General features: G+C 36.9%; 1 protein-coding gene across 1 annotated transcript in view; it reads left to right on the plus strand.

Moving 5' to 3' along the window:
* Positions 1-26,810, plus strand: part of KIAA2026 (KIAA2026 ortholog) — a 159,113-nt gene that overhangs the window by 23,354 nt on the left and 108,949 nt on the right. Inside the window, exon 2 of the mRNA XM_044265708.1 lies at positions 4,874-5,074. Coding sequence (XP_044121643.1) covers positions 4,874-5,074 — 201 coding nt within the window. The remainder of the gene's footprint in view (positions 1-4,873; positions 5,075-26,810) is intronic.

Consider the following 26,810-nt stretch of genomic DNA (forward strand, 5'->3'; position numbering starts at 1 on the left):
TTAACCATAAGTAAAGCTTAATGTCAGTTGACTTTCTGCCTGGGTGGCTCAGTGGGTTAAGCCGCTGCCTTCGGCTCGGGTCATGATCTCAGGGTCCTGGGATTGAGTCCCGCGTCGGGCTCTCTGCTCAGCGGGGAGCCTGCTTCCCTCTCTCTCTCTGCCTGCCTCTCTGCCTACTTGTGATTTCTCTCTCTCAAATAAATAAATAAAATCTAAAAAAAAAAAAAGAATTTGAAACAGAATTAAGCCTCTGAATTCTGAAATTTGGAATGTATTAACACAGAAAAGACCTTTCACACTTTAAAAAAAAATAACAAACTCAAGGAGTCAACTATAATAATTGCTTAGCTTTTGCTTATAGTTAGCAATCTGTTATTTTCAAACTATTGTCAGACTGATTTTATAAAATAATTTTCAGAGTAGGCACAGGAAAAGTTTGAATTTTAGAAAGGGAGAGTTATTTTAGTGTATTATTTTAATTGTTGATTGTCTGACAATTCTTATTTGGAGGTAAGACTTACTTATTTTTGTTATTGCATTTTATTTTCTGATAAATGAAACCCAAATAGTTAGTAACAAATGCTTAATAGGAATTTTTCAACTTAAATTTTATGTATGTAAATTTAAAATGAAAAAATAAACAGCTTGGTGTGTATCCTTACAAATATCACACTCGTGCATGAACATGCATGTGTTTGATGCTCTGAAGCTACATCTATTAACAAAACAAAATCCTTGTCTTCCTGGAGCTTTCATTCTGGTGAGATGGAAAGTTACCAAATAAACAGATAGTTATACAATATAATTTAATGATAAACAGGAAGAAAAAGAAATGGATAAAGGAACAAAGAGTGACAGGGCACCCTTACTAGTTATGATGCTCAGGGAAGTCCTCTCAGGTATGCTGACACTTGAAAAGATTTGGATCAAGTGATAATACCTAGCTATGCAGATATTGGGGGGAAGAGTTCCTTATATGAGGACAAGGATGATCAAGGGCAAAGCTCATATTGCTGTGAGTGAGAGTAATTCAGAGACTTTGTGGCCAGAACACAAAGAGCTATGATGAGCAGAGTGCTAGAAAATGAGGTCTAGAGAGGTATTTGGGTCATATTACACTAGATCTTTTAGGCCTTCAAAATTTTTTATTTTAAGTGTAACTGAAAGGCTTTGGACAAGACAGAACAGAGGAATGACATGATCCAATTACCTTTTAAAAGAATGACCTCGGTTGTTGCAAGGAGATAAGAATAGAAGCCAGGGAGATGAACCATGAGAGACTGTGGACTCTGAGAAACAAACCTGAGGGTTTTGGAGGGGTGGGGTGAGTCTGGTGGTGGGTATTAAGGAAGGCACGTATTGCATGGAACATTGTGATGCATAAACAATGAATCTTGGAACACTGAAAAAATAAAGTTAAAAAAAAAAAAGAAGAAAGAAAAAGAAACAGAAGCCAGGTTGCTCCAGTCATGAAGAGGTTGCAAATAGTCTAGGTGTGAGTTTGAACTTGTACACAAACATACATACTACTTGGTGCCATGTATATGTTTACACATACATATATGTAATTACTTTTGGATTAGAAGTTATATTCAAAAACATTTACATTCAGGAGTGTAATATGGACATCTTTTATAGTGAGTACATACAGAGTTCCTAATTCCTTTTAATGGATGGATGTTACTCCATGTTGTGGTATACATTGTTTAATCTGTGTATAAAAGGACATTTATGTTTACAGGTTCTTTTTCAATAACAATGTGTGTGTGTGTGTGAGAGAGAGAGAGAGAGAGAGAGAGAGAGATTGCTCACAGTTGTGGAGATATGTCTGTAGGGTAAATTCCCAGGACCATGATGGGTGAAAGGATTTGAGTACATTACATCTTAATAATGATTACCAAATTGACTTCCAAAAATGTTGCAATTTTACATATCCAATAATGTTCTGTGAACAGTTTTCTTTTCTAGATTCTCCCCAACACTGAGTAATCTTTATACTTTTAAATTTTTACACCTTTATATGAAAGAGACTGCATAGTTTTCCTTCTTGTATTTTAATTATGAATGATAAATATCAAAGTATATACTTTTTTTCTGATGAGTAATAAAGGATATTAATTTCTCTTTAGTCTTTGTTCTGAGAAAATACTGTTTAAAAATAGTTTATATAATTTCATCTTCTCTACTTGTAAGAGTGAAAGGATAAAATTTAGTTTCTGGCTTGTTTATGTAATAATTTAGCCATGTGACTTCCTGTTTCCTTCAACTTTTATCCCCAATGCTCTGCATATACTGTGGCCTTTGAGGTGTCATCATGTTTCAAAGCAGTATTGTTCATTAATGTTCTCTTCCATCAGTATTAATGAGGAAGTAATTAAAATTACAGAACTAGTTAGTTTACCAGTAAAATGAACCAAAGTATATCCATTCAGTATCTGTTATTGCCAATCATCTTTATATCTTTTGGCCCATATTGCTTCTGGCTGACATTCCTTTTGCCCCAATTAGCCATCAGACAGATCTATGCTATTGTGCATAAAATAATCTCAGCCTGAAACAGTATGGCGAGATTAGCCCAAATTCTTCAGGATTACTTGAACACTTAAAGTTCATGCCCTACTTGAAGCTGAATCAGTTACAACATTTTTCCTTACAACAAAGAAGACATAAAATAGTGCCGTAGTTCAGTAGAACCTTGCTCCAGATGGCCAGCGACTAAGATTGTTATAAAAGTTCTTCTTACAGTAATAAACTGTTGTGAACAAAGTCCAGGATTTGATTGTATTTGATTGTATTTCATGCCGTAAAGGTTTGTTTCATTGAACCTTGGCTGCTTTGTATTAAAGCCTTTAGGAAAGCAGGAAAATTTGATTATAGGATCAACTTTTAATTTACGTAGAATTCATTCAGCATATTGAATGCTTGCTTGGGGTATTGACTTGATTTTGCCATTGTAGAAATAACAGCATGTTCAAAACCTTCAGAGACTCTGACATAATCTCACAGAGGTAGAAGAGGAGATATTTTCCCTGTTGCTTTTTATAATTAGCCATTTTTATAGATAAAAGTTCAGAAGTCATGTTTTAATTTTCACTTAAAAACTTGATAAGATAAATGTTTCTTTTTCCAGTGTGAATGTTTTTTTTTTTTCCAATTTATTTATTTTCAGAAAAACAGTATTCATTATTTTTTCACCACACCCAGTGCTCCATGCAAGCCGTGCCCTCTATAATACCCACCACCTGGTACCCCAACCTCCCACCCACCCGCCACTTCAAACCCCTCAGACTGTTTTTCAGAGTCCATAGTCTCTCATGGTTCACCTCCCCTTCCAATTTACCCAAATTCCCTACTACTCTCTAACGCCCCTTGTCCTCCATGCTATTGGTTATGCTCCACAAATAAGTGAAACCATATGATAATTGACTCTCTCTGCTTGCCTTATTTCACTCAGCATAATCTCTTCCAGTCCCGTCCATGTTGCTACAAAAGTTGGGTATTCATCCTTTCTGATGGAGGCATAATACTCCATAGTGTATATGGACCACATCTTCCTTATCCATTCATCCGTTGAAGGGCATCTTGGTTCTTTCCATAGTTTGGCGACTGTGGCCATTGCTGCTATAAACATTGGGGTACAGATGGCCCTTCTTTTCACGACATCTGTATCTCTGGGGTAAATACCCAGGAGTGCAATTGCAGGGTCATAGGGAAGCTCTATTTTTAATTTCTTGAGGAATCTCCACACTGTTCTCCAAAGAGGCTGCACCAACTTGCATTCCCACCAACAGTGGAAGAGGGTTCCCCTTTCTCCACATCCTCTCCAACACATGTTGTTTCCTGTTTTGTTAATTTTGGCCATTCTAACTGGTGTAAGGTGATATCTCAATGTGGTTTTAATTTGAATCTCCCTGAGGGCTAATGATGATGAGCATTTTTTCATGTGTCTGATAGCCATTTGTATGTCTAGTTGGAGAAGTGTGAATGGTTTTAATCAATTATTTCAAATTCATTAAGGGGATTTATAGATAATTAAAATGCTGAGAACCTTTTTTAATCAGTGTTTTCAAGTATTAGAGTAGTATATTCGTGCATTAATACAATATTACAGGTTAGGGAGACATTTGTGTGACACTGAAAATGGAATTTTGATTCCTAGATTCTTTTTATAGGTTAGTCAGGTTTCCAAATTTGTCCTTATATATCATAGTATTTAATACATTGTAATGTTTCATTTGTTTATAATTTCTTCAAAGCATTTATGTACCATGAATTTTCTCTCCCAAAATGTTCTTGTAGTATTGTGCATTTTCCTATACCAGTGACAGGTAATACGAAAAAGATAAGCTGCATTTAATTTTGCAAACAGTAAACTTTTTTGCCCATTAAAGCGGTAGTGTTTTAATCCTTAATTTTAATGTGAAAGATTCATGTATTTCTTTTTTCTTTAATTTATTTATTTGAGAGAAAAAAAGAGGGAGCACGAGCAGGGGGAGGGACAAAGGTAGAGGTAGAGGGAAGAGCAGACTCCCTGCTGAGCAGGGAGCCTGACCTGGGACATGATCCCGGGACCCCAGTAGCATGACTTGAGCTGAAGTCAGATGCCCAACCAACTGAGCCACCCAGGCACCCCAAGATTTACGTATTTCTTAAATGTAGTGAAGGGTTTGTCATTCAGACTAATTCTATAGAGGGTAAGGAAAATTAGAAATTAATGAAGGGCAGATTAAAATTTGGAGCATAGCTAAGTAAGGTTTAACTATATACTTTCTATATAGTTGGCAAAAGAGATTATTCTTAAGATGCTGGTTTAAGAGCGCTTATTGCTTACCCAGAAGATTTGACCTTATGAATTGACTTATTCTTCTCCAAGGCACTTGAGAGAAAAGACAACGATAGCAGTTACATCTAGAGGCTATTATGGATTGGAGGATGAGAAGGGAACTGCATGTACCTCAACAAGGCGTCGGTCAACACCACGAAGTTTGGCAGGCTTGACAAGTGGAGTTTTTGAATCTATAATGGTTCAAGTTTTGAGACAGGAAGAACAGCTGAGAGCAAAAGAAGAAAAAAGGTAAATGTTACCAAAAAAAAGTCATTTTCAAATTTCTAGGAAGTACTTTTCAAAGAGTAGCTATGTAACTTTTGTGTGCCCATACCAAATTTTGGGCCCATTTTAGTATTATTGCAAAATGCGTTGTCATTGAAGTATGAAATCATAATGAAATACCACAGTGAAATTTGTTTAAAAATATTTTTAAATTTCAAACCAAATTACTTTGAAGCTAAACACAAATTTTTATGAAAGATTTCAGAATGCTTTCTAGATTTCTAGAAGTATATCAAATGAATTATAAATGAAAATAGAAGTATTATCAAATTTTAAATTAGAAGAGTTTTATATAGATTTGTATGGCATTAGAGTAGATTCACAGACCTTTAAAATTAGGAGAAACTCTAAAGATTATGTAGTTAAAAATGACACATAGGTTCACCTCTGCTAGTTTATCCATTGGTATTAATTTTCTGGATAACTCAGCCTACCTTGGGCTCATCAGGAAAGAATGTTGTGCTTGTGTTGCCTTTTAGGGTCTGGGAGCATAGATTAATGACATTTGTATAACATTTTATTTTTAACAAAAGAGACTAGGGCCCAAAGAGGTGATTACTTGAAAAAGACTGGTGATTTTCATAATAAATCAAATCTCAAACTCAAACTATATTAGGAGTGATTGCTGTTGTAATAGGGAACTGCTAATGCTACTCAAAGGTAATTTATAATGTCATTGTTACTTTCATAGTAATAAATTTAGCTTGCTTTCATATTTGTATCATTACAAATCAACCTTAAGACTTTCTTCTGCCATAGTTTTTATTCTAGTGATTAATTCATAACCCACTGTGAAATACTTTTTTTTTCTTCTATAAAACCTCATAGAGCTTCTCCTGCTAAAGGAAAGTGGATTTTATGAAAAGGGATAAAAGATTAATCTGAAGTAGCATATAATAGCTTGGAATGGAGAGGAAATGAAGAAAAGGAAGGCTTATAGGAAGAAGGCTGTAGTAGTCTAGCTCTTCACTACTGATGACCAGAAATAGGGAGGGAGAGGTCAGATTGTTCTGGGAATGAGTAACAAGACTAAGTACCTTCCTTGATATTAAGGGATAACAAAGGAAAAGGCAAAGAAAAGTTAGAACATAGTTGTAATAATAGTTATAGTAGCAATAAGAATATAAAAAGAATGGTTAACATTTATTGAACATGATTTTTTGCCAGGTTTAGCTCTAAGTACCTTCTGTGTATTTAACATTTATCCTGAAGCACAGAAAGATTAATTAACTTGCCCAAGATCAGGCAATTTTTGAGTGGTAGTCAAGATTTGAAGCCAGGCATTTTGGTTGGCTCTAGAACTTGTGCTCCTAACTAATATGCTCTCCTTTTGATTTGTAATATGATAAAACTAATAAAACAGAAGAACCTGAATCTATCATATGAGGAAAGATCAGTGAATTCTTTTTAGTAAGTTGTTTGAAGTGATGGAGAAACATTTAAGCATCCAAGTAGGAATGGATAGCAGGAAACTAGAAATCTAACTGAATCTTTTTCTTTTCTTCAGTTTTACATGTTTGTGTGTCCTTGTGCTTAATGTCAAATAAACATAGGTGAAAAAGATATGGGCAAAAATCCACCATTAAGTGTTTCAGTGACTACGATAATTTCATGGAGTGCTATGAATTAAACTTTCTCTGTGGGTTTAGTGTTAACTTTTAATTTTTAAATTATAAGTATTTTAAACATGAAACGAAGAATAAAATTATAATAGAAGTCCACGTACCCACTACTCAGCAATTTTTAAAGAAATTAATATAGTTAAAGCAGGATTCGCTAGATCTCTCCTTTGTCCCCAGAAGAAATCACTATCCTCACTTTCTCATTCCTGCACATTTTATTATTGAATTTTGAGAATTCTTTTATATATTATGGATCCAGGTACATTATCAAATATATATACCTTGCAGATATTTTCTGCAGGTCTTTTGCTTGACTTTTCATTCTCAGTGTTTTTTAAGAAACAGAACATTTTAACTTCAGGTATATTCTTTTGTTTTATTGTTTTGTGCTTTTTATGACCTAAGAAATCTTAGCTTACCCAAGATTATGAATTTTCCCCCCTTTTCCCCCCCAATTTTTTTTTTAAAGATTTTATTTATTTATTTGACAGACAAAGATCACAAGAAGGCAGAGAGGCAGGCAGAGAGAGAGGAGAAAGCGGGCTCCCCCACTGAGCAGAGAGCACGGTGCACCTGAGCTGAAGGCAGAGAGGCTTTAACCCACTGAGCCACCCAAGCACCTTCCCCCTGAAATTTCTTAATTTTGTTTTATTTATTAATATAGACAGGGAGAGAGAGAGTGGGGACGAAGGAAGAAGAGAGAGAGAACCTTAAGTAGGCTGTGTGCCCAGCACAGAGCCCACATGGGCTTGATCTCACAATCTTTTTTTTTTTTTTTTAAGATTTTATTTATCCATTTGACAGAGAGAGATCACAAGTAGGCAGAGAGGCAGGCAGAGGGAGAGAGAGGAGGAAGCAGGCTCCCCGCTGAGCAGAGAGCCCAATGCGGGATTCGATCCCAGGACCCCGAGATCATGACCTGAGCCGAAGGCAGTGGCCTAACCCACTGAGCCACCCAGGCGCCCTGTTGATCTCACAATCTTGAGATCATCACCTGAGCCAAAAATCAAGCATTGGATACTTAAGCAAATGAGCTACCCAGACACCCCTCTAAATTTTATTTTTCATGGTTAGGTCTGTGATTCATTTGAAGTTAATTTTTGTGTGTGGTTTAAAGTAAAGGTAAAAGTTTATTTTTTTTCCCATATAGCCCATTGCCCCAGTATCATTTGTTGAAAAAAACTATTTTTTCCTTACTAAGTTAGATTTGCATCTTCATTGAAAATCAGTTGAACGTGGGCACCTGGGTGACTCAGTTGGTTACTCGACTGCCTGTGGCTCAGGTCATGATTCTGGAGTCCTGGGATCAAGTCCTGCATCGGGCTCCCAGCTCTGTTGGGAGTCTGGTTCTCCCTCTCACCTTGTCCCCTCTCATGTTCTCTCTCACTCTCTCAAATAGATAAATAAATAAATTTTTTTAAAGAAAAAGGCATTATGATCTCTAAAACAAAAAATCAGTTGAACATATATTTATGAGTCTTTCTGGACTTATTCTGTTTCATTTATCTATAGGTCTGTCCTTAGGCCAATAATACAGTGACTTGATTAATATAGCTTTATAGTAAGCTTTGAAATTTTGCATTATGAGGCTTCCAACTTTGTATTTTGTATTTTGTTTTCAAAATTGTTAGGCTACACTAGCATCTTCGCATTTCTGTATGATTTAGATCATATTGTAAATGCCTACAAAAAAAATGCCTAAGGAAATTTTGATTGAAATTGAATGGAATTTATCAGTTTCTGGATAATTGTAAATTTCTTTCAGTGCCATTTTTTAGTTTTCAGTGAATACATTTTCCACATATTTGGTTATGTGTATATTTGGTACCTGTATATATTTTCATGTTTTTGATGCAACTGTAAGTCATTTTTAAAATTCAATTTACAGTTTTTTCTTGCTAATATATAGAAATACAATTGATTTTAGCATAGGGACATTTGTCTCTTTGTACTCTGAGTTCTGAAAGATTGTGCTTCAGTAGTTTGAAAGTCTGCTATTGCATGCATATGTGTATTTTTGATGCTTATGGTTTTTTGATGGATTGACATCCTCCTTATGAGTGTCTCTTTTTATCCTTGATAATATTTCTGACATTGTTTAATAATTGCCTTTTATCTCAATTGTTGGCTTATGAGCTATTGTTTTGAGTTTTTTTTAGTGACTTCTCTAAGCTTTATAAGATGTGCTTCACTTACCATATTTAATTTCAAATTCTATACTACTTCACAGTATACTACTGTTTACCTCTTATATTTTGTGCTGTTGTCATTTTACTTCTACAATATGTTATAAACCCCAATACTCAGTTATTGTATGTCCTTTAAATAGTTACCTTTTGAAGAAATTTAAGAATGAGGAGAAAAATGTATTTTTTTTTTAAAATTTGAGAGTGAGCAAGAAAGAGAGAGAAAAGGAGCAGGGGGAGGAGCAGAAAGAGAGGGAGAAGCAGATTCCCCACTGAGCAGGGAGCCTGATGTGGGACTCCATCCCAGGACCTGAGATCATGACCTGAGCCGAAGGCAGATGCTTAACCGACTGAGCCACCCAGGCATCTGAAAGAAATGTATTTTAAATTTATCTGTACATTTACTCATCCCAACAATCTGCCTTCCTTTGTACTGATCTGTGATGCCATCTGGTGTCATTTTTCTACTGCTGAAAGAACTTTCTTTAGCATTTCTAATGTAGGTCTCTCAGTAAACTTTTATATTTTGGTTTAAAAACGTTTTTATTTTTCCTTACATTTTGAAGGAGAAAAATCAAGCTTGACTTCATTTCCCCCCCATCAGTACTTAAAGCATAGCATAGCTTAACCATACATAATTTTTTTTTTAAGATTTTATTTATTTATTTGACAGAGATCACAAGTAGGCAGAGGCAGGCAGAGAGAGAGAGGAGGAGGAAGCAGGCTCCTCACTGAGCAGAGAGCCCGATGTAGGGCTCGATCCCAGGACCCTGGGATCATGACCTGAGTCAAAGGCAGAGGCTTTAACCCACTGAGCCACCCAGGCTCCCCCATACATAATTTTTTTTAAGTTTTATTTTAAATTCCAGTTAGTTAACATACAATGTAATAATTAGTTTCAGGTGTACAATATAGTGATTTAACACTTCCATACAACATCCAGTGCTCATCACAACAAGTGCACTCCTAATTCCCATCACCTGTTTAACCCATTCCCCCCTCCACCTCCCTTCTAGTAACTATCTGTTTGTTCTCTGTAGTTGACAGTCTGTTTCTTGGTTTATCCCTTTTTCTTTTCCCTTTGCTTGTTTGTTTTGTTTCTTAAATTCCATATATGGGTAAATCTTACTGAATTTGTATTTTTTTTACTCACTGATTTCATTTACCATAATATTCTCTAGTTGTGGACACTTAGACTGTTTCCGTAATTTGCCTAGTATAGATAATGCTGGTATAAACATCAGGGTGCATGTATGCCTTTAATTAGTATTTTTGTATATTAGGGTAATAAATACCTACTAGAATAATTGCTGGATCAGGGTATTTTTAACTTTTTAGGAATCTCCATACTGTGTTCTAGAGAGGCCACACCAGTTTGATTCCCATCAACAATGCAGGAGGGTTCCCTTTTCTCCGCATCCTTACCAGCACCTTTTATTTCTTGTCTTGTTGATTTTAACCATTCTGACAGGTGTGAGGTGATATCTCATTGTAGTTTTGATTTGCATTTCCCTAATGATCATTAATGCTGAGCATCTTTTCATGTGTCTATTGGCCATCTTGATGTTTTCTTTGGAAAAAAAAGATGTCTTATTCATGTCTTCTGCCCATTTTTTAAAGTGGGTTATTTGTTTTTTGGGTATTAAGTTTTTTTTTTCTTTTTTTTTTCAATTTATTTATTTTCAGAAAAACATTATTCATTATTTTTTCACCACACCCAGTGCTCCATGCAAGCCATGCCCTCTATAATACCCACCACCTGGTACCCCAACCTCCCACCCCCTCGCCACTTCAAACCCCTCAGATTGTTTTTCAGAGTCCATAGTCTCTCATGGTTCACCTCCCCTTCCAATTTACCCAAATTCCCTTCTCCTCTCTAACGCCCCTTGTCCTCCATGCTATTGGTTATGCTCCACAAATAAGTGAAACCATATGATAATTGACTCTCTCTGCTTGACTTATTTCACTCAGCATAATCTCTTCCAGTCCCGTCCATGTTGCTACAAAAGTTGGGTATTATCCTTTCTGATGGAGGCATAATACTCCATAGTGTATATGGACCACATCTTCCTTGTCCATTCATCCGTTGAAGGGCATCTTGGTTCTTTCCATAGTTTGGCGACTGTGGCCATTGCTGCTATAAACATTGGGGTACAGATGGCCCTTCTTTTCACGACATCTGTATCTTTGGGGTAAATACCCAGGAGTGCAATTGCAGGGTCATAGGGAAGCTCTATTTTTAATTTCTTGAGGAATCTCCACACTGTTCTCCAAAGAGGCTGCACCAACTTGCATTCCCACCAACAGTGGAAGAGGGTTCCCCTTTCTCCACATCCTCTCCAACACATGTTGTTTCCTGTTTTGTTAATTTTGGCCATTCTAACTGGTGTAAGGTGATATCTCAATGTGGTTTTAATTTGAATCTCCCTGAGGGCTAATGATGATGAGCATTTTTTCATGTGTCTGATAGCCATTTGTATGTCTTGATTGGAGAAGTGTCTGTTCATATCTTTTGCCCATTTTTTGATGTGTTTGCCTGGTTCGTGTGGGTTGAGTTTGAGGAGTTCATTATAGATCCTGGATATCAACCTTTTGTCTGTACTGTCATTTGCAAATATCTTCTCCCATTCCGTGGGTTGCCTCTTTGTTTTGTTGACTGTTTCCTTTGCTGTGCAGAAGCTTTTGATTTTGATGGAGTCCCAGAAGTTTATTTTCGCTTTTGTTTCCTTTGCCTTTGGAGACGTATCTTGAAAGAAGTTGCTGTGGCTGATATCAAAGAGATTACTGCCTATGTTCTCCTCTAGGATTCTGATGGATTCCTGTCTCACGTTGAGGTCTTTTATCCATTTTGAGTTGATCTTTGTGTACGGTGTAAGAGAATGGTCGAGTTTCATTCTTCTACATATAGCTGTCCAGTTTTCCCAGCACCATTTATTGAAGAGACTGTCTTTTTTCCACTGTATATTTTTTCCTGTTTTGTCAAAGATTAATTGACCATAGAGTTGAGGGTCCATATCAGGGCTCTCTACTCTGTTCCACTGGTCTATGTGTCTGTTTTTATGCCAGGACCATGCTGTCTTGGTGATCACAGCTTTGTAATAAAGCTTGAAATGAGGTAAGGTGATGCCGCCAGCTTTATTTTTGTTTTTCAACATTTCCTTAGTGATTCGGGGTCTCTTCTGATTCCATACAAATTTTAGGATTATTTGCTCCAGCTCTTTGAAGAATGCCGGTGGAATTTTGATCGGAATGGCATTAAAAGTATAGATTGCTCTAGGCAGTATAGACATTTTAACAATGTTTATTCTTCGGATCCAAGAGCATGGAATGGTCTTCTATCTATTTGTGTCTTCTTCAATTTCTTTCATGAGTGTTCTGTAGTTCCTCGAGTACAGATCCTTTACCTCTTTGGTTAGGTTTATTCCCAGGTATCTTATGGTTCTTGGTGCTATAGTAAATGGAATCGATTCTCTAATTTCCCTTTCTGTATTTTCATTGTTAGTGTATAAGAAAGCCACTGATTTCTGCACATTGACTTTGTATCCTGCCACGTTGCTGAATTGCTGTATGAGTTCTAGTAGTTTGGCGGTGGAGTCTTTTGGGTTTCCACCCTAAAACAACAGAATACTCATTCTTCTCAAGTGCACACGGAACCTTCTCCAGAAGAGACCACATACTAGGTCACAAATCAGGACTCAACCGATACCAAAAGACTGAGATTATTCCCTGCATATTCTCAGATCACAATGCTTTGAAACTGGAGCTCAATCACAAGGAAAAGTTCAGAAGGAACTCAAACACCTGGAAGCTAAAGACCACCTTGCTTAAGAATGCTTGGATCAACCAGGAGATCAAAGAAGAACTGAAACAATTCATGGAAACCAATGAGAATGAAGACACTTCGGTCTAAAACCTATGGGATACAGCAAAGGCGGTCCTAAGGGGAAAATACATAGCCATCCAAGCCTCCCTCAAAAAAATTGAAAAATCCAGAACACACCAGCTGTCTCTACACCTTAAAGAACTGGAGGATCAACAACAAATCAAACCAACTCCACACATAAGAAGGGAAATCATCAAGATTAGAGCTGAGATCAATGAGGGAGAAACCAGAGATACAGTAGAACGTATCAATGAAACTAGAAGCTGGTTTTTTGAAAGAATCAATAAGATCGATAAGCCACTGGCTACACTAATCCAAAAGAAAAGAGAGAAATCCCAAATTCATAAAATTATGAATGAAAAGGGAGAGATCACAACTAACACCAAGGAAGTAGAAACAGTCATCAGAAGTTATTACGAACAGTTATACGCCAATAAGCTTAGCAACCTAGATGAAATGGATGCATTCCTGGAAAAATGTAAACTACCAAAACTGAACCAGGAAGAAATCGACAACCTGAATAGACCGATATCTAATAACGATATTGAATCAGTGATCAAAAACCTCCCAAAAAACAAGAGCCCAGGACCTGACGGATTCCCTGGGGAATTCTACCAAACCTTCCAAGAAGAAATAACACCTATTCTCCTGAAGCTGTTTCAAAAAATTGAAGCAGAAGGAAAACTTCCAGACTCTTTCTATGAAGCCAGCATTACCCTGATCCCCAAACCAGGCAAGGACCCTACCAAAAAGGAGAATTTCAGACCAATATCACTGATGAATATGGATGCTAAGATTCTCAACAAGATCCTAGCCAACAGGATCCAACAGCACTTTAAAAAGATTATCCACCATGATCAGGTGGGATTCATCCCTGGGCTACAAGGATGGTTCAACATTCGCAAATCAATCAATGTGATACAACAAATTAATATGAGAAGAGAGAAGAACCACATGGTCCTCTCAATCGATGCAGTAAAAGCATTTGACAAAATCCAGCATCCGTTCCTGAGTAAAACGCTTCAAAGTATAGGGATAGAGGGAACATTCCTGAACCTCATCAAATCTATCTATGAAAGACCCACAGCAAATATCATCCTCAATGGGAAAAAGCTTGCAGCCTTCCCATTGAGATCAGGAACAAGACAAGGATGCCCACTTTCACCACTCTTGTTCAACATAGTATTAGAAGTCCTAGCAACAGCAATCAGACAACAGAGAGAAATAAAAGGTATCCAAATGGTAATGAAGAAGGCAAACTCTCTCTCTTTGCAGATGACATGATTCTTTATATGGGTGTTAAGTTTAAGAGCTTTATATATTTTGGATATTAACCCTTTATCAGCTATGTCATTTCCAAGTATCTTTTCCCATTTTGTAGGTTGCCTTTCAGTTTTCCTTCATTGCAGAGCTTTTTATTTTGATGTAATCCTAACAGTATATTTTTCTTTTGTTTACCTTGTCTCAGGAAACATATCTAGAAAGAAGTTGCTATGGCTGATGTCAAGGAAATTACTGCCTATGTTATCTTCTAGCAGTTTTATCGTTTTCAGGTATCAGCATTTAGGTCTTTAATCCATTTAAAGTTAATTTTTATATATGGTAAAGAATGTTGCATGTTGTCCAGTTTTTCCAACACAATTTTTTGAAGAGATTTGACTTCCTCCCATTGGATATTCCTTCCTGCTTTATCGAGATTAATTGATCATATAATTGTGGATTCATTTCTGGACTTTCTCTTTTGTTCCTTTGATCTGTTTTTTATGCCAGTACCATACTGTCTTGATCACTACAGCTTTGTTTGTAATATAGCTTAAGGTCTGGAATTGTTATCCCTCCAGCATTCCTTTTCTTTTTCAAGGTTGCTTTGGCTATTCGAGGTCTTTACATTCCATACAGATCTTAGGGTTCCTTGTTCCAGTTCTGTGAAAAATGCCAGTGTTATTTTCATCGGAGTTGCATTGAGCCTATAGATAGTTTTGGGTAGTATAGACATTTTAACAATATTTGTTCTTCCATTCCATGAGCATAGAATGTCTCTCCATTTCTTTGTGTCATCTCCACTTCCTCTCGCCACTGTTTTACAGTTTTCAGAGTACAGGTCTTTTACCTCTTTGGTTAGGTTTATTCCTAGGTGTCTTACGGTTTTTGGTGCAGTTGTAAATGGAACGGATTCCCTAATTTCTCTTTCTGCTGCTTCATTACTGGCCTGTAGAAATAGAACAGATTTCTGTATGTTGATTTTGTGTCCTGTGACTTCATTGAATTGGTCTATCAGTTCTAGTAGTTTATCAGTGAGTCTTTTGGGTTTTCTATATATAGTATCATCTTAACTGCAAATAGTAAAAGTTTGACTTATTCCTTGTTGATCTGAATTCCTTTAATTTCTTTTTGTTGTCTGATTGCTGTGGCTAGGACTTCTAGTACTATTTTGAATAAAAGTGGTGAGGTTGGACATCTCTGTCTTGTTTCTGACCATAGAGGAAAAGCTCTGTTTTTCCCCAGTTAGGATGATATTAGCTGTGGGATTTTCATGTATAGCCTTTATTATGTTGGGTATGTTCCCTCTAAACCACTTCATTGAGGGCTTTTTGTCATGAATGGAGGTTGTACTTCATTATAGTTTGTTGGGTGCTTTTTCTATAACTATTGAAATGATTATATGGTTATTATCCTTTCTCTTATGTATGTATTTATCAAGTTGATTGATTGATGAATATAGAACCCAGGAATAAATCCCATTTGATTATGGTGAATGATTTTTAATGTCTTATTAAAATTGGTTTTCTGGTATTTTATTGAGAGTTTTTGCATCTGTCTTAACGATGTTGGCTTGTAGTTCTCTTACTTTAATGATGTCTGTCTGGTTTGGAATCAGGGTGATGTCTCATAGAATGAATATGAAAGTTTTCCTTCCTCCTTCCTTCTTCCTTCTCTTATTTTTTGGAATCATTTAAGAATAGGTATTAACTCTTCTTTAAATGTTTGGTGGAATTCAAGATATCTTTCCCTGACCTTTTGTTTATTGGGACTTGTTTGGGTAATGATTTGATTTCTTTGCCGGTTATTGATCTATTCAAGCTTTCTGATTCTTCCTGTTTCACTTTTTGTTTCACTTCCTGTTATACATATCTAGGATAAAGAAATTATCCATTTCTTCTAGATTGTCTAACTTGTTGGCATATAGTTTTTCATAACATTTTCTTAGAATTGTATTTCTCTCCTTGGTTGTTACATCTTCTTTCTCATTGGTGATTTTATGTATTTGAGTCCGTTTCCTTTTCTTTTTGATAAGTCTGGCTGGAGGTTTATCAATTTCATTAACTTTTTCAAAGAAGCAGCTCCTGGTTTTCTAGATCTCTTCTGTTTTTGTTTTTTTTGTTTTTTGTTTTTTTTTTTGTTTTTTTCGTTTTTTTTAGTTTCCATTATTATTTATTTATGCCCTAATCTTTATCATTTCCTTCCTTCTACTGGCTTTAGGCTTCATTTGTTGTCCTTTTTCTGGTTCCTTTCAGTGTGAGGTTAGGTTGCTTATTTGAGATTTTTCCTTCTTCTTGAGATAGGCCTGTATTGCTGTATACTTTCCTTTTAGGACTGCCTTTGTTGCATCCAAATGATTCTGGACTTCTGCATTTTGATTTTCATTTATTTCCATGTATTTCTTTTCTTTGATTTCCTTGTTGACCCATTCATTGTTTAGTAACATGTTTAATCTCCTTGTATTTGTGGTCTCTCTAAATTTTTTTCTTGTGGTTAACTTCTGGTTTCATAGTGTTGTCAGAAAAGGTGCATCCTATGACTTCAGTCTTACTGTATTCGTTGAGTCCTATTTTATGGTCTAATATGTGATCTGTTGTGGAGAATGTTCATGTGCACTTGAAAAGAATATGTATCCTGCTCTTTTGGGATGGAATGTTCTGAATATATCTCTTAAGTCTATCTGATCCACTGTGTCATTCAAAGCCATTGTTTTGTTGTTGATTTTCTGTTTGGATGATCTGTGTATTGATGCAAGTAGGATGTTAAAGTCCCTTACTTTTTTCATATTATCATCAATGAGTTCCTTTATATTTGTTACTGTTTTATAAATTTTGGTCCTCCCATGTTGTATGCATAAATATTTAAAATTGTTTTATCTTCCTGTTGTATCATCCCCTTATTATTATGTAGTGCTCTTCTTTGTCTCTTGTTAGTCTTTTTTTAATGCTCAGTTAGCCATTGTATAATACATCATTAGTTTTTGATGTAGTGTTCAGTGATTCATTAGTTGCTTATAACACCAGTGCTCATCACAACATGTGTCCTCCTTAATACCCAGCACCCTGTTACCCCATCCCTTCACCTTCTCCCCTTTGAAACCCTCAGTTTGTTTCCTGGGGTCCATAGTTTTTCATGGTTCATCTCCCTCTCTGATTTTTCTTCCTTCAGATTTCCCTACCTTCCCCTATGGTCCTCCCTGCTATTGTTTATATATTCCACATAAGAGTGAAACAGTATGAAAATTATCTTTCTCCTTGACTTATTTCACTTAGCATAATCCTTTCCAGGTCCAGCCATGTTGATGCAGATGATGGGCATCCTTCCTTTCTGATGGCTGAATAACATTCCATTGTATATATGAACCACATCTTCTTCACCACTTATCTGTTGAAGGGCATCTCAACTCCTTCCACAGTGTGACTATCGTGAACATTACTCCTTGATCATTGGGGTGCATGTGCCCTTTCTTTTCACTATATTTGTATTTTGGGGGTAAATACCCAGTATGCATTTGCTTTATTTTTGGCTCTATTTTTAACATCTTGCGGAACCTCCATCCTGTTTTCCAGAGTGGCTGTACCAGCTTGCATTCCTACCAACAGTATAAGAGAGTTCCTCTTTCTCTACATCCTCGCCAACATTTGTTGTTTCCTGACTTGTTAATTTTAGCCATTCTACATGGTGTGAGGTGGCATTTCATTGTGGGTTTTTTTTTTTTTTTTTGGTTGCATTTAAAAAAAATTTTTTTCAATTTATTTATTTTCAGAAAAACAGTATTCATTATTTTTTCACCACACCCAGTACTCCATGCAATCTGAGCCCTCTATAATACCCACCACCTGGTACCCCAACCTCCCACCTCCCCGCCACTTCAAACCCCTCAGATTGTTTTTCAAAGTCCATAGTCTCTCATGGTTCACCTCCCCTTCCAATTTACCCCAACTCCCTTCTCCTCTCTAATACCCCTTGTCCTCCATGATATTTGTTATGCTCCACAATAAGTGAAACCATATGATAATTGACTCTCTCTGCTTGACTTATTTCACTCAGCATAATCTCTTCCAGTCCCGTTCATGTTGCTACAAAAGTTGGGTATTCATCCTTTCTGATGGAGGCATAATACTCCATAGTGTATATGGACCACATCTTCCTTATCCATTTGTCCGTTGAAGGGCATCTTGGTTCTTTCCATAGTTTGGCGACCGTGGCCATTGCTGCTATAAACATTGGGGTACAGATGGCCCTTCTTTTCACGACATCTGTATCCTTGGGGTAAATACCCAGGAGTGCAATGGCAGGGTCATAGGGAAGCTCTATTTTTAATTTCTTGAGGAATCTCCACACTGTTCTCCAAAGAGGCTGCACCAACTTGCATTCCCACCAACAGTGTAAGAGGGTTCCCCTTTCTCCACATTTTCTCCAACACATGTTGTTTCCTGTTTTGTTAATTTTGGCCATTCTAACTGGTGTAAGGTGATATCTCAATGTGGTTTTGATCTGTATTTCCCTGATACGAAGTGACGTTGAGCATTTTTTCATGTGTCTGTTGGCCATTGGATGTCTTCTTTGGAGGAATGTCTGTTCATGTCTTCTGCCCATTTATTGATTGGATCAGTTGGTGTTATTTTGGGTGTTGAGTTTAGTAAGTTCCTTATATATTTTGGGTACTAACCCTTTATATAATAAAACTTTAGCACATACCTTCTCCCATCTGTCAGTTGTCTTTTGGTTTTGTCAACTGTTTCTTTTGCTGTGCAAAAGCTTTTTATCTTGATGAAGTCCCAGTAGTTCATTTTTTTTTAAATTTTTTATTTTTTATAAACATATATTTTTATACCCAGGGGTACAGGTCTGTGAATCGCCAGGTTTACACACTTCACAGCACTCACCAAAACACATACCCTCCCCAATGCCCATAACCCCACCCCCCTTCTCCTAACCCCTCTCCCCCTAGCAATCCTCAGTTTGTTTTGTGAGATTAAGAGTCACTTATGGTTTGTCTCTCTCCCAATCCCATCTTGTTTCATTTATTCTTCTCCTACCCACTTAACCCCCATGTTGCATCACCACTTCCTCATATCAGGGAGATCATATGATAGTTGTCTTTCTCCGCTTGACTTATTTTGCTAAGCATGATACGCTCTAGTTCCATCCATATTGTCGCAAATGGCAAGATTTCGTTTCTTTTGATGGCTGCATAGTATTCCATGTGTATATATACCACATCTTCTTTATCCATACATCTGTTGATGGACATCTAGGTTCTTTCCATAGTTTGGCTATTGTGGACATTGTTGCTATAAACATTCGGGTGCACGTGCCCCTTCGGATCACTACGTTTGTATCTTTAGGGTAAATTCCCAGTAGTGCAATTGCTGGGTCATAGGGCACGTTCTATTTTCAACATTTTGAGGCACCTCCATGCTGTTTTCCAGAGTGGTTGCACCAGCTTGCATTCCCACCAACAGTGTAGGAGGGTTCCCCTTTCTCCCCATCCTCGCCAGCATCTGTCATTTCCTGACTTGTTGATTTTAGCCATTCTGACTGGTGTGAGGTGATATCTCATTGTGGTTTTGATTTGTATTTCCCTGATGCCGAGTGGTATGGAGCACTTTTTCATGTGTCTGTTGGCCATCTGGATGTCTTCTTTGCAGAAATGTCTGTTCATGTCCTCTGCCCATTTCTTGATTGGATTATTTGTTCTTTGGGTGTTGAGTTTGCTAAGTTCTTTATAGATTTTGGACACTAGTCCTTTATCTGATATGTCGTTTGCAAATATCTTCTCCCGTTCTGTCAGTTGTCTTTTGACTTTGTTAACTGTTTCCTTTGCTGTGCAAAACTTTTGATCTTGATGAATCCCAATAGTTCATTTTTGCCCTGGCTTCCCTTGCCTTTGGGGATGTTCCTAGGAAGATGTTGCTGCGGCTGAGGTTGAAGAGGTTGTTGCCTGTGTTCTCCTCAAGGATTTTGATGGATTCCTTTCTCACATTGAGGTCCTTCATCCATTTTGAGTCTGTTTTTGTGTGTGGTGTAAGGAAATGGTCCAATTTCATTTTTCTGCATGTGGCTGTCCAATTTTCCCAACACTGTTTATTGAAGAGGCTGTCTTTTTTCCATTGGACATTCTTTCCTGCTTTGTCAAAGATTAGTTGACCATAGAGTTGAGGGTCTATTTCTGGGCTCTCTATTCTGTTCCATTGATCTATGTGTCTGTTTTTGTGCCAGTACCATGCTGTCTTGATGATGACAGCTTTGTAATAGAGCTTAAAGTCCAGAATTGTGATGCCACCAACTTTGGCTTTCTTTTTCAATATCCCTTTAACTATTCGAGGTCTTTTCTCGTTCCATATAAATTTTAGAATTATTTGTTCCATTTCTTTGAAAAAGATGGATGGTACTTTGATAGGAATTGCATTAACTGTGTAGATTGCTTTAGGTAGCATAGACATTTTCACAATATTTATTCTTCCAATCCAGGAGCATGGAACATTTTTCCATTTCTTTGTGTCTTCCTCAGTTTCTTTAATGAGTACTTTATAGTTTTCTGAGTATAGATTCTTAGCCTCTTTGGTTAGGTTTATTCCTAGGTATCTTATCCTTTGGGGTGCAATTGTAAATGGGATTGACTCCTTAATTTCTTTTTCTTCTGTCTTGTTGTTGGTGTAGAGAAATGCAACTGATTTCTGTGCATTGATTTTATATCCTGACACCTTTCTGAATTCCTGTACAAGTTCTAGCAGTTTTGGAGTGGAGTCTTTTGGGTTTTCCACATAGAGTAGCATATCATCTGCAAAGAGTGATAATTTGACTTCTTCTTTGCCGATTTGGATGCCTTTAATTTCCTTTTGTTGTCTGTTTGCTGAGGTTAGAACTTCTAGTACTATGTTGAATAGCAGTGGTGATAATGGACATCCCTGCCATGTTCCTGACCTTAGCGGAAAAGCTTTCAGTTTTTCTCCATTGAGAATGATATTTGCGGTGGGTTTTTCATAGATGGCTTTGATGATATTGAGGTATGTGCCCTCTATCCCTACACTTTGAAGAGTTTTGATCAGGAAGGGATGCTGTACTTTGTCAAATGCTTTTCCAGCATCTATTGAGAGTATCATATGGTTCTTGTTCTTTCTTTTATTGATGTGTTGTATCACATTGACTGATTTGCGGATGTTTTACCAACCTTGCAGCCCTGGGATAAATCCCACTTGTTCGTGTTGAATAATCCTTTTAATGTACTGTTGAATCCTATTGGCTAGTATTTTGGTGAGAACTTTCGCATCTGTGTTCATCAAGGATATTGGTCTATAGCTCTCTTTTTTGATGGGATCCTTGTCTGGTTTTGGGATCAAGGTGATGCTGGCCTCATAAAATGAGTTTGGAAGTTTTCCTTCCATTTCTAATTTTTGGAACAGTTTCAGGAGAATAGGAATTAGTTCTTCTTTAAATGTTTGGTAGAATTCCCCTGGGAAGCTGTCTGGCCCTGGGCTTTTGTTTGTTTGGAGATTTTTAATGACTGTTTCAATCTCCTTACTGGTTATGGGTCTGTTCAGGCTTTCTATTTCTTCCTGGTTCAATTTTGGTAGTTTATATGTTTCTAGGAATGCATCCATTTCTTCCAGATTGTCAAATTTGTTGGCGTAGAGTTGCTCATAGTATGTTTTTATAATAGTTTGTATTTCTTTGGGGTTAGTTGTGATCTCTCCTCTTTCATTCATGATTTTATTTATTTGGGTCCTTTCTCTTTTCTTTTTGATAAGTCTGGCCAGGGGTTTATCAATTTTATTAATTCTTTCAAAGAACCAGCTCCTAGTTTCGTTGATTTGTTCTATTGTTTTTTTGGTTTCTATTTCATTGATTTCTGCTCTGATCTTCATGATTTCTCTTCTTCTGCTGGGCTTAGGGTTTCTTTCTTGTTCTTTCTCCAGCTCCTTTAGGTGTAGGGTTAGGTTGTGTACCTGAGATCTTTCTTGTTTCTTGAGAAAGGTTTGTACCGCTATATATTTTCCTCTCAGGACTGCCTTTGTTGTGTCCCACAGATTTTGAACCGTTATATTTTCATTATCATTTGTTTCCATGATTTTTTTCAATTTTTCTTTAATTTCCCGGTTGACATATTCATTCTTTAGAAGGATGCTGTTTAGTCTCCATGTATTTGGGTTCTTTCCAAACTTCCTCTTGTGGTTGAGTTCTAGCTTCAGAGCATTGTGGTCTGAAAATATGCAGGGAATGATCCCACTCTTTTGATACCGGTTGAGTCCTGATTTAGGACCGAGGATGTGATCTATACTGGAGAATGTTCCATGTCCAGTAGTTCATTTTTGCTTTTGTTTGTTTCCCTCGCCATTAGAGCTGTATCTTGCAGAAAGTTCCTGTGGCCGAGGTCAAAGAGGTTGCTCCCTGTGTTCTTCTCTAGGACTTTCATGGATTCCTATCTCACATTTAGGTATTTCATCCATTTTGAGTTTAGCTTTGTGTATGGTGTAAAAAAATGGTCTAGTTTCATTCTTCTACATATGGCTATTCAATTTTCCCAGTACCATTTGTTGAAGAGACTTTTTTCCATTAGATGTTCTTTCCTTGTTAATTGACCAAGAGTTGAGGGTCTATTTCTGGGTTCTCTCTTCTGTTCCATTGATCTTTGAATCTGTTTTGTACCAGTAGCATACTGTCTTGAGACTATAACTATGTAATAGAACTTGAAGTCCAGGATTGTAATGCCACCACCTATGGTTTTCTTTTTCAACTTTTCCTCTGGCTATTTGGGTACTTTTCTATGAAAAAAAAGTTGATGGTATTTTGATAGGGATTGCATTGAATGTTTGGATTGCTCTAGGTAGCCCGTTGAATGTGTGGTTTGTACACATTCTGACTGGTGTAAGGTGCTATTCATTGTGGCTTTGATTTGTAGTTCCCTGATGCCAAGTGATATTGAATATTTTTTCATGTATCTTTTAGCTTTTTGTATGTCTTCTTTGGAGGAATGTGTCTGGTAGCCTAGACATTTTAATATTCTTCTAATCCATGATCAGGAAAATTTTTTTCCATTTCTCTGTGCCTTCCTCAGTTTCTTCATGAGTATAGATCTTTACCTCTTCAGTTAGGTTTATTCCTAGATATCTTAATGGTTTTTGGTGCAGTTATAAATGGGATCAATTCTTTAATTTCTCTTCCTTCACTCACATTATTAGTGTATAGAAATGCCACTGATTTCTATGCATTGATTTTGTTTCCTGCCACTTTTCTGAATTCTTGTGTAAGTTTTAGCAGTTTTGGGGTGGAGTCTTTTGGGCTTTCCACAGAGTATCTTATTGTTTGTGAAGAGTCAGAGTGTGACTTCTTTGCTGATTTTGATAGCTTTTATTTCTTTTCATTGTCTGATTGCTGGCACTTAGACTTCCAGTACTACGTTGACCAAAAGTGGTAGTAGTGGACAACCCTGTTATGTTCCTGACCTTATGGGAAAAGCTTTCAGTTTTTCCCTGTTGAGGATCATACTTGCTGTAGGCTCTTCGTATATTTATGATTTTGAGGTATGATCCCTCTGTCCCTATACTCTGTAGAGTATTAATCAAGAAAGATGCTGTACTTTGTCAAACGCTTTTTTCTGCACCAATGAGAGGATCATATGGTTGGTGTCTTTTCTTTGAATAATGTAGCATATCACGTTGATTGATTTGTGAATGTTGGACCACTGATGCAGCCCAGGAATGAATCCCACTTGGTCCTGGTGCATAATCTTTTCAGTGTACTGTTGGATTCTATTGGCTAGTATCCTGGTGACAATTTTGGCATCCATGTTCATGGGGGATATTGGCTTATAATTCTCCTTTTTGGTGGGGTCTTTATCTGTTTTGGGGGTGGAGGTAATGCTGGCCTCATCGAAAGAGTTTGGAAGTTTTCCTTCCATTTCTGTTTTTTTGAAACAGCTTTAGAAGAATAGGTATTAATTCGCCCTTTGTTTTTCCTCACAAAATATTTTTATATGATTTTTTATTATGTTCAGTTATCCACTATATAGTACGTTATTAGTTTTTGACGTAGTGTTCAGTGACTCATTAGTTCCATAACGTGTGCGCTCCTTAAAAACCCATCACCTGGCTACCCCATTACCTCCACTACTCTACCACGTCTTCTTTATCACCCCTCTGTTGAAGGGCATCTCAACTTCTTCCACAGTTTGGCTGTCATGGACATTGCTCCTGTGATCATTGGGGTGCAAGTGCCCCCTTCTTTTCACTACAACTGTGTCTTTGGGGTAAATACTTAGTGTAATTTCAGGGTCAAAGGGTAGGTCTATTTTTTACATCTTGAGGAACCTCCATCCTATTTTCTAGAGTGGCTGTCCTGGCTTACATTTTCACAATCAGTGTAAGAGGATTCCCCCTTTCTCTACATCCTTGCCAACATTTGTTGTTTCCTGTTTTGTTAATTTCTGCCATTCTGACTGGTATTCATTGTGGCTTTGATTTGTATTTCCCCAATGCCAAGTGATATTGAATATTTTTTCATGTGTCTTTTTAGCTTTTTGAATGTCTTCTTTGGAGGATGTCCATGTCTTTTCATTTTTTGACTGGATTATTTGTTTTTTGGGTTTTGAGTTTAAGATGTCCTTTATATATCTTGGATACCAGCCCTTTATCTATATGTCATTTACAAATATCTTTTCCCATTCCATGGGTTGCCTCTTAGTTTTGTTGACTGTTTCCTCTGCTGTGCAGAAGCTTTTTATCTTGATGAAGTCCCAAAAGTTCCAAAAACCTATGGGATACTACAAAGGTGGTCCTAAGAGGGAAATACATAGCCATCCAAGCCTCTCTCAAAAAATTATAAAAATCCCAAGTGCACATTTAAAGAAGAAATCGTAGCTATTCTGCTGAAGCTGTTTCAGTAAAGAGAAACAGAAGGAAAACTTCGAAATTCGTTCTCTGAGACCAGCATTACCCTGATCCCCAAACTAGGCAAAGACTGCATCAAAAAAGAATTACAGACCAATATCCCTGGTGAACGTGGATGCCAAAATACTCAATGAGATTCTAGACAATAGGATCCAACAGTTTATTAAAAGGATTATTTACCATGACAAAGTGTGATTTATTCCTGGAATGCAAGGGTGGTTCAACATTTGCAAATCAGTCAACATGATATTAATTCTTCTTTAAATGTTTGGTAGAATTCCCCTGGGAAGCCATCTAGCCCTGGACTCTGTTTTTTGGTTTTTTGATTACTGCTTCAATTTCCTTGCAGGTTATTGGCCTGCTCAGGTTTTCTATTCCTTCCTGTTTCAGTTTTGGTAGTTTGTATGTTTTGGGGAATGTATCCATTTCTTCCAGATTTTTTGATTTGTTGCCATATAGTTTCTCATAATGTGTTCTTATAAGTGTTTGTATTTTTTCAGTGTTGACTGTGTTCTCTGTTCCTTCATTCATGATTTTATTAATTTGGGTCCTTTCTCTTTTCTTTTTGATAGAACTGGCTAGGGGTTTATCGGTCTTAATTAATTCTCTCAAAGAACCAGCTCTTAGTTTTGTTGATCTGTCCTTCTGTTCCTTTGGCTTCTGTTTCTTTGATGGCTGCTCTAATCTTTATTAATTCTCTTCTTCTGCTGGATTTAGTCTTTATTTGCTCTTTGTTCTCCAGCTCCTTTGGGTATAAGGTTAGATTATGTATTTGAGACTTTTCTTGGTTCTTGAAAAAGGCCTGCATTGCTATACACTTCCCTTCTTAGGACTGCCTTCGCTGAATCTCAAAGGTTTTGAACAGTTGTGTTTTCATTTTCATTTCTTTCCATTAATTTTTTTTTTTTTTTTTTTAGGACATCAAAATTTATTTGGGGAAGACAGAATAAGGTTCAAATAATGCATACAAAACAGCACAAACTATAGGTATTCAGTAAATCACTGGGAACAAATATTGACATAGGCTAAATGTGGTTTTCTGTGCATGCTGGGAGAAGCACAAAGCCTTATATTTGTGGGATTTTTTAAAATTATTTCAAATACTCTATGATATACCTGTATTGCAGGAGGAGAAAAAAAGCATAATTATATGACAATTTAAAATAACATGTTTGGTATTCCTTTATTCATTTTTTTTGCGGTACTTAAGTGGTGTTTTATTAGTTGAACTTGCAAATGCTGAGGCCAGAATTGAAGCCAAGGAACAGATGTTGGCTGAATAATGATATTGAAGCCACACTTCAATGCTTTTCTACATCATCTGAAAAATTTAATTCTTCATATAATGGTTAGAATTCCTCTGGATAGAGTGCCACTTTCCTGTTTTAAATTTTTTTAATTTCTTTTCAGTGTTCAAGAGTTCATTGTGTATGGACCACACCCAGTGCTCCATGCAATACAAGCCCTCCACAATACCCACCAGCAAGCTCACCCAACCTCCCACCCCACTCCACTCCAAAACCCTGTTAGTTCCTCAGAGTCCACAGTCTCTCATGGTTCATCCCCCCCAATTTTTTTTTCCCCAATTTATTTATTTTCAGAAAAACATTATTCATTATTTTTTCACCACACCCAGTGCTCCATGCAAGCTGTGCCCTCTATAATACCCACCACCTGATACCCCAACCTCCCACCCCCCCGCCACTTCAAACCCCTCAGACTGTTTTTCAGAGTCCATAGTCTCTCATGGTTCACCTCCCCTTCCAATTTACCCAAATTCCCTACTACTCTCTAACGCCCCTTGTCCTCCATGCTATTGGTTATGCTCCACAAATGAGTGAAACCATATGATAATTG

The sequence above is a fragment of the Neovison vison genome, chromosome 9, assembly GCF_020171115.1.
Source record: "Neovison vison isolate M4711 chromosome 9, ASM_NN_V1, whole genome shotgun sequence".
Lineage (NCBI taxonomy): Eukaryota > Metazoa > Chordata > Mammalia > Carnivora > Mustelidae > Neogale > Neogale vison.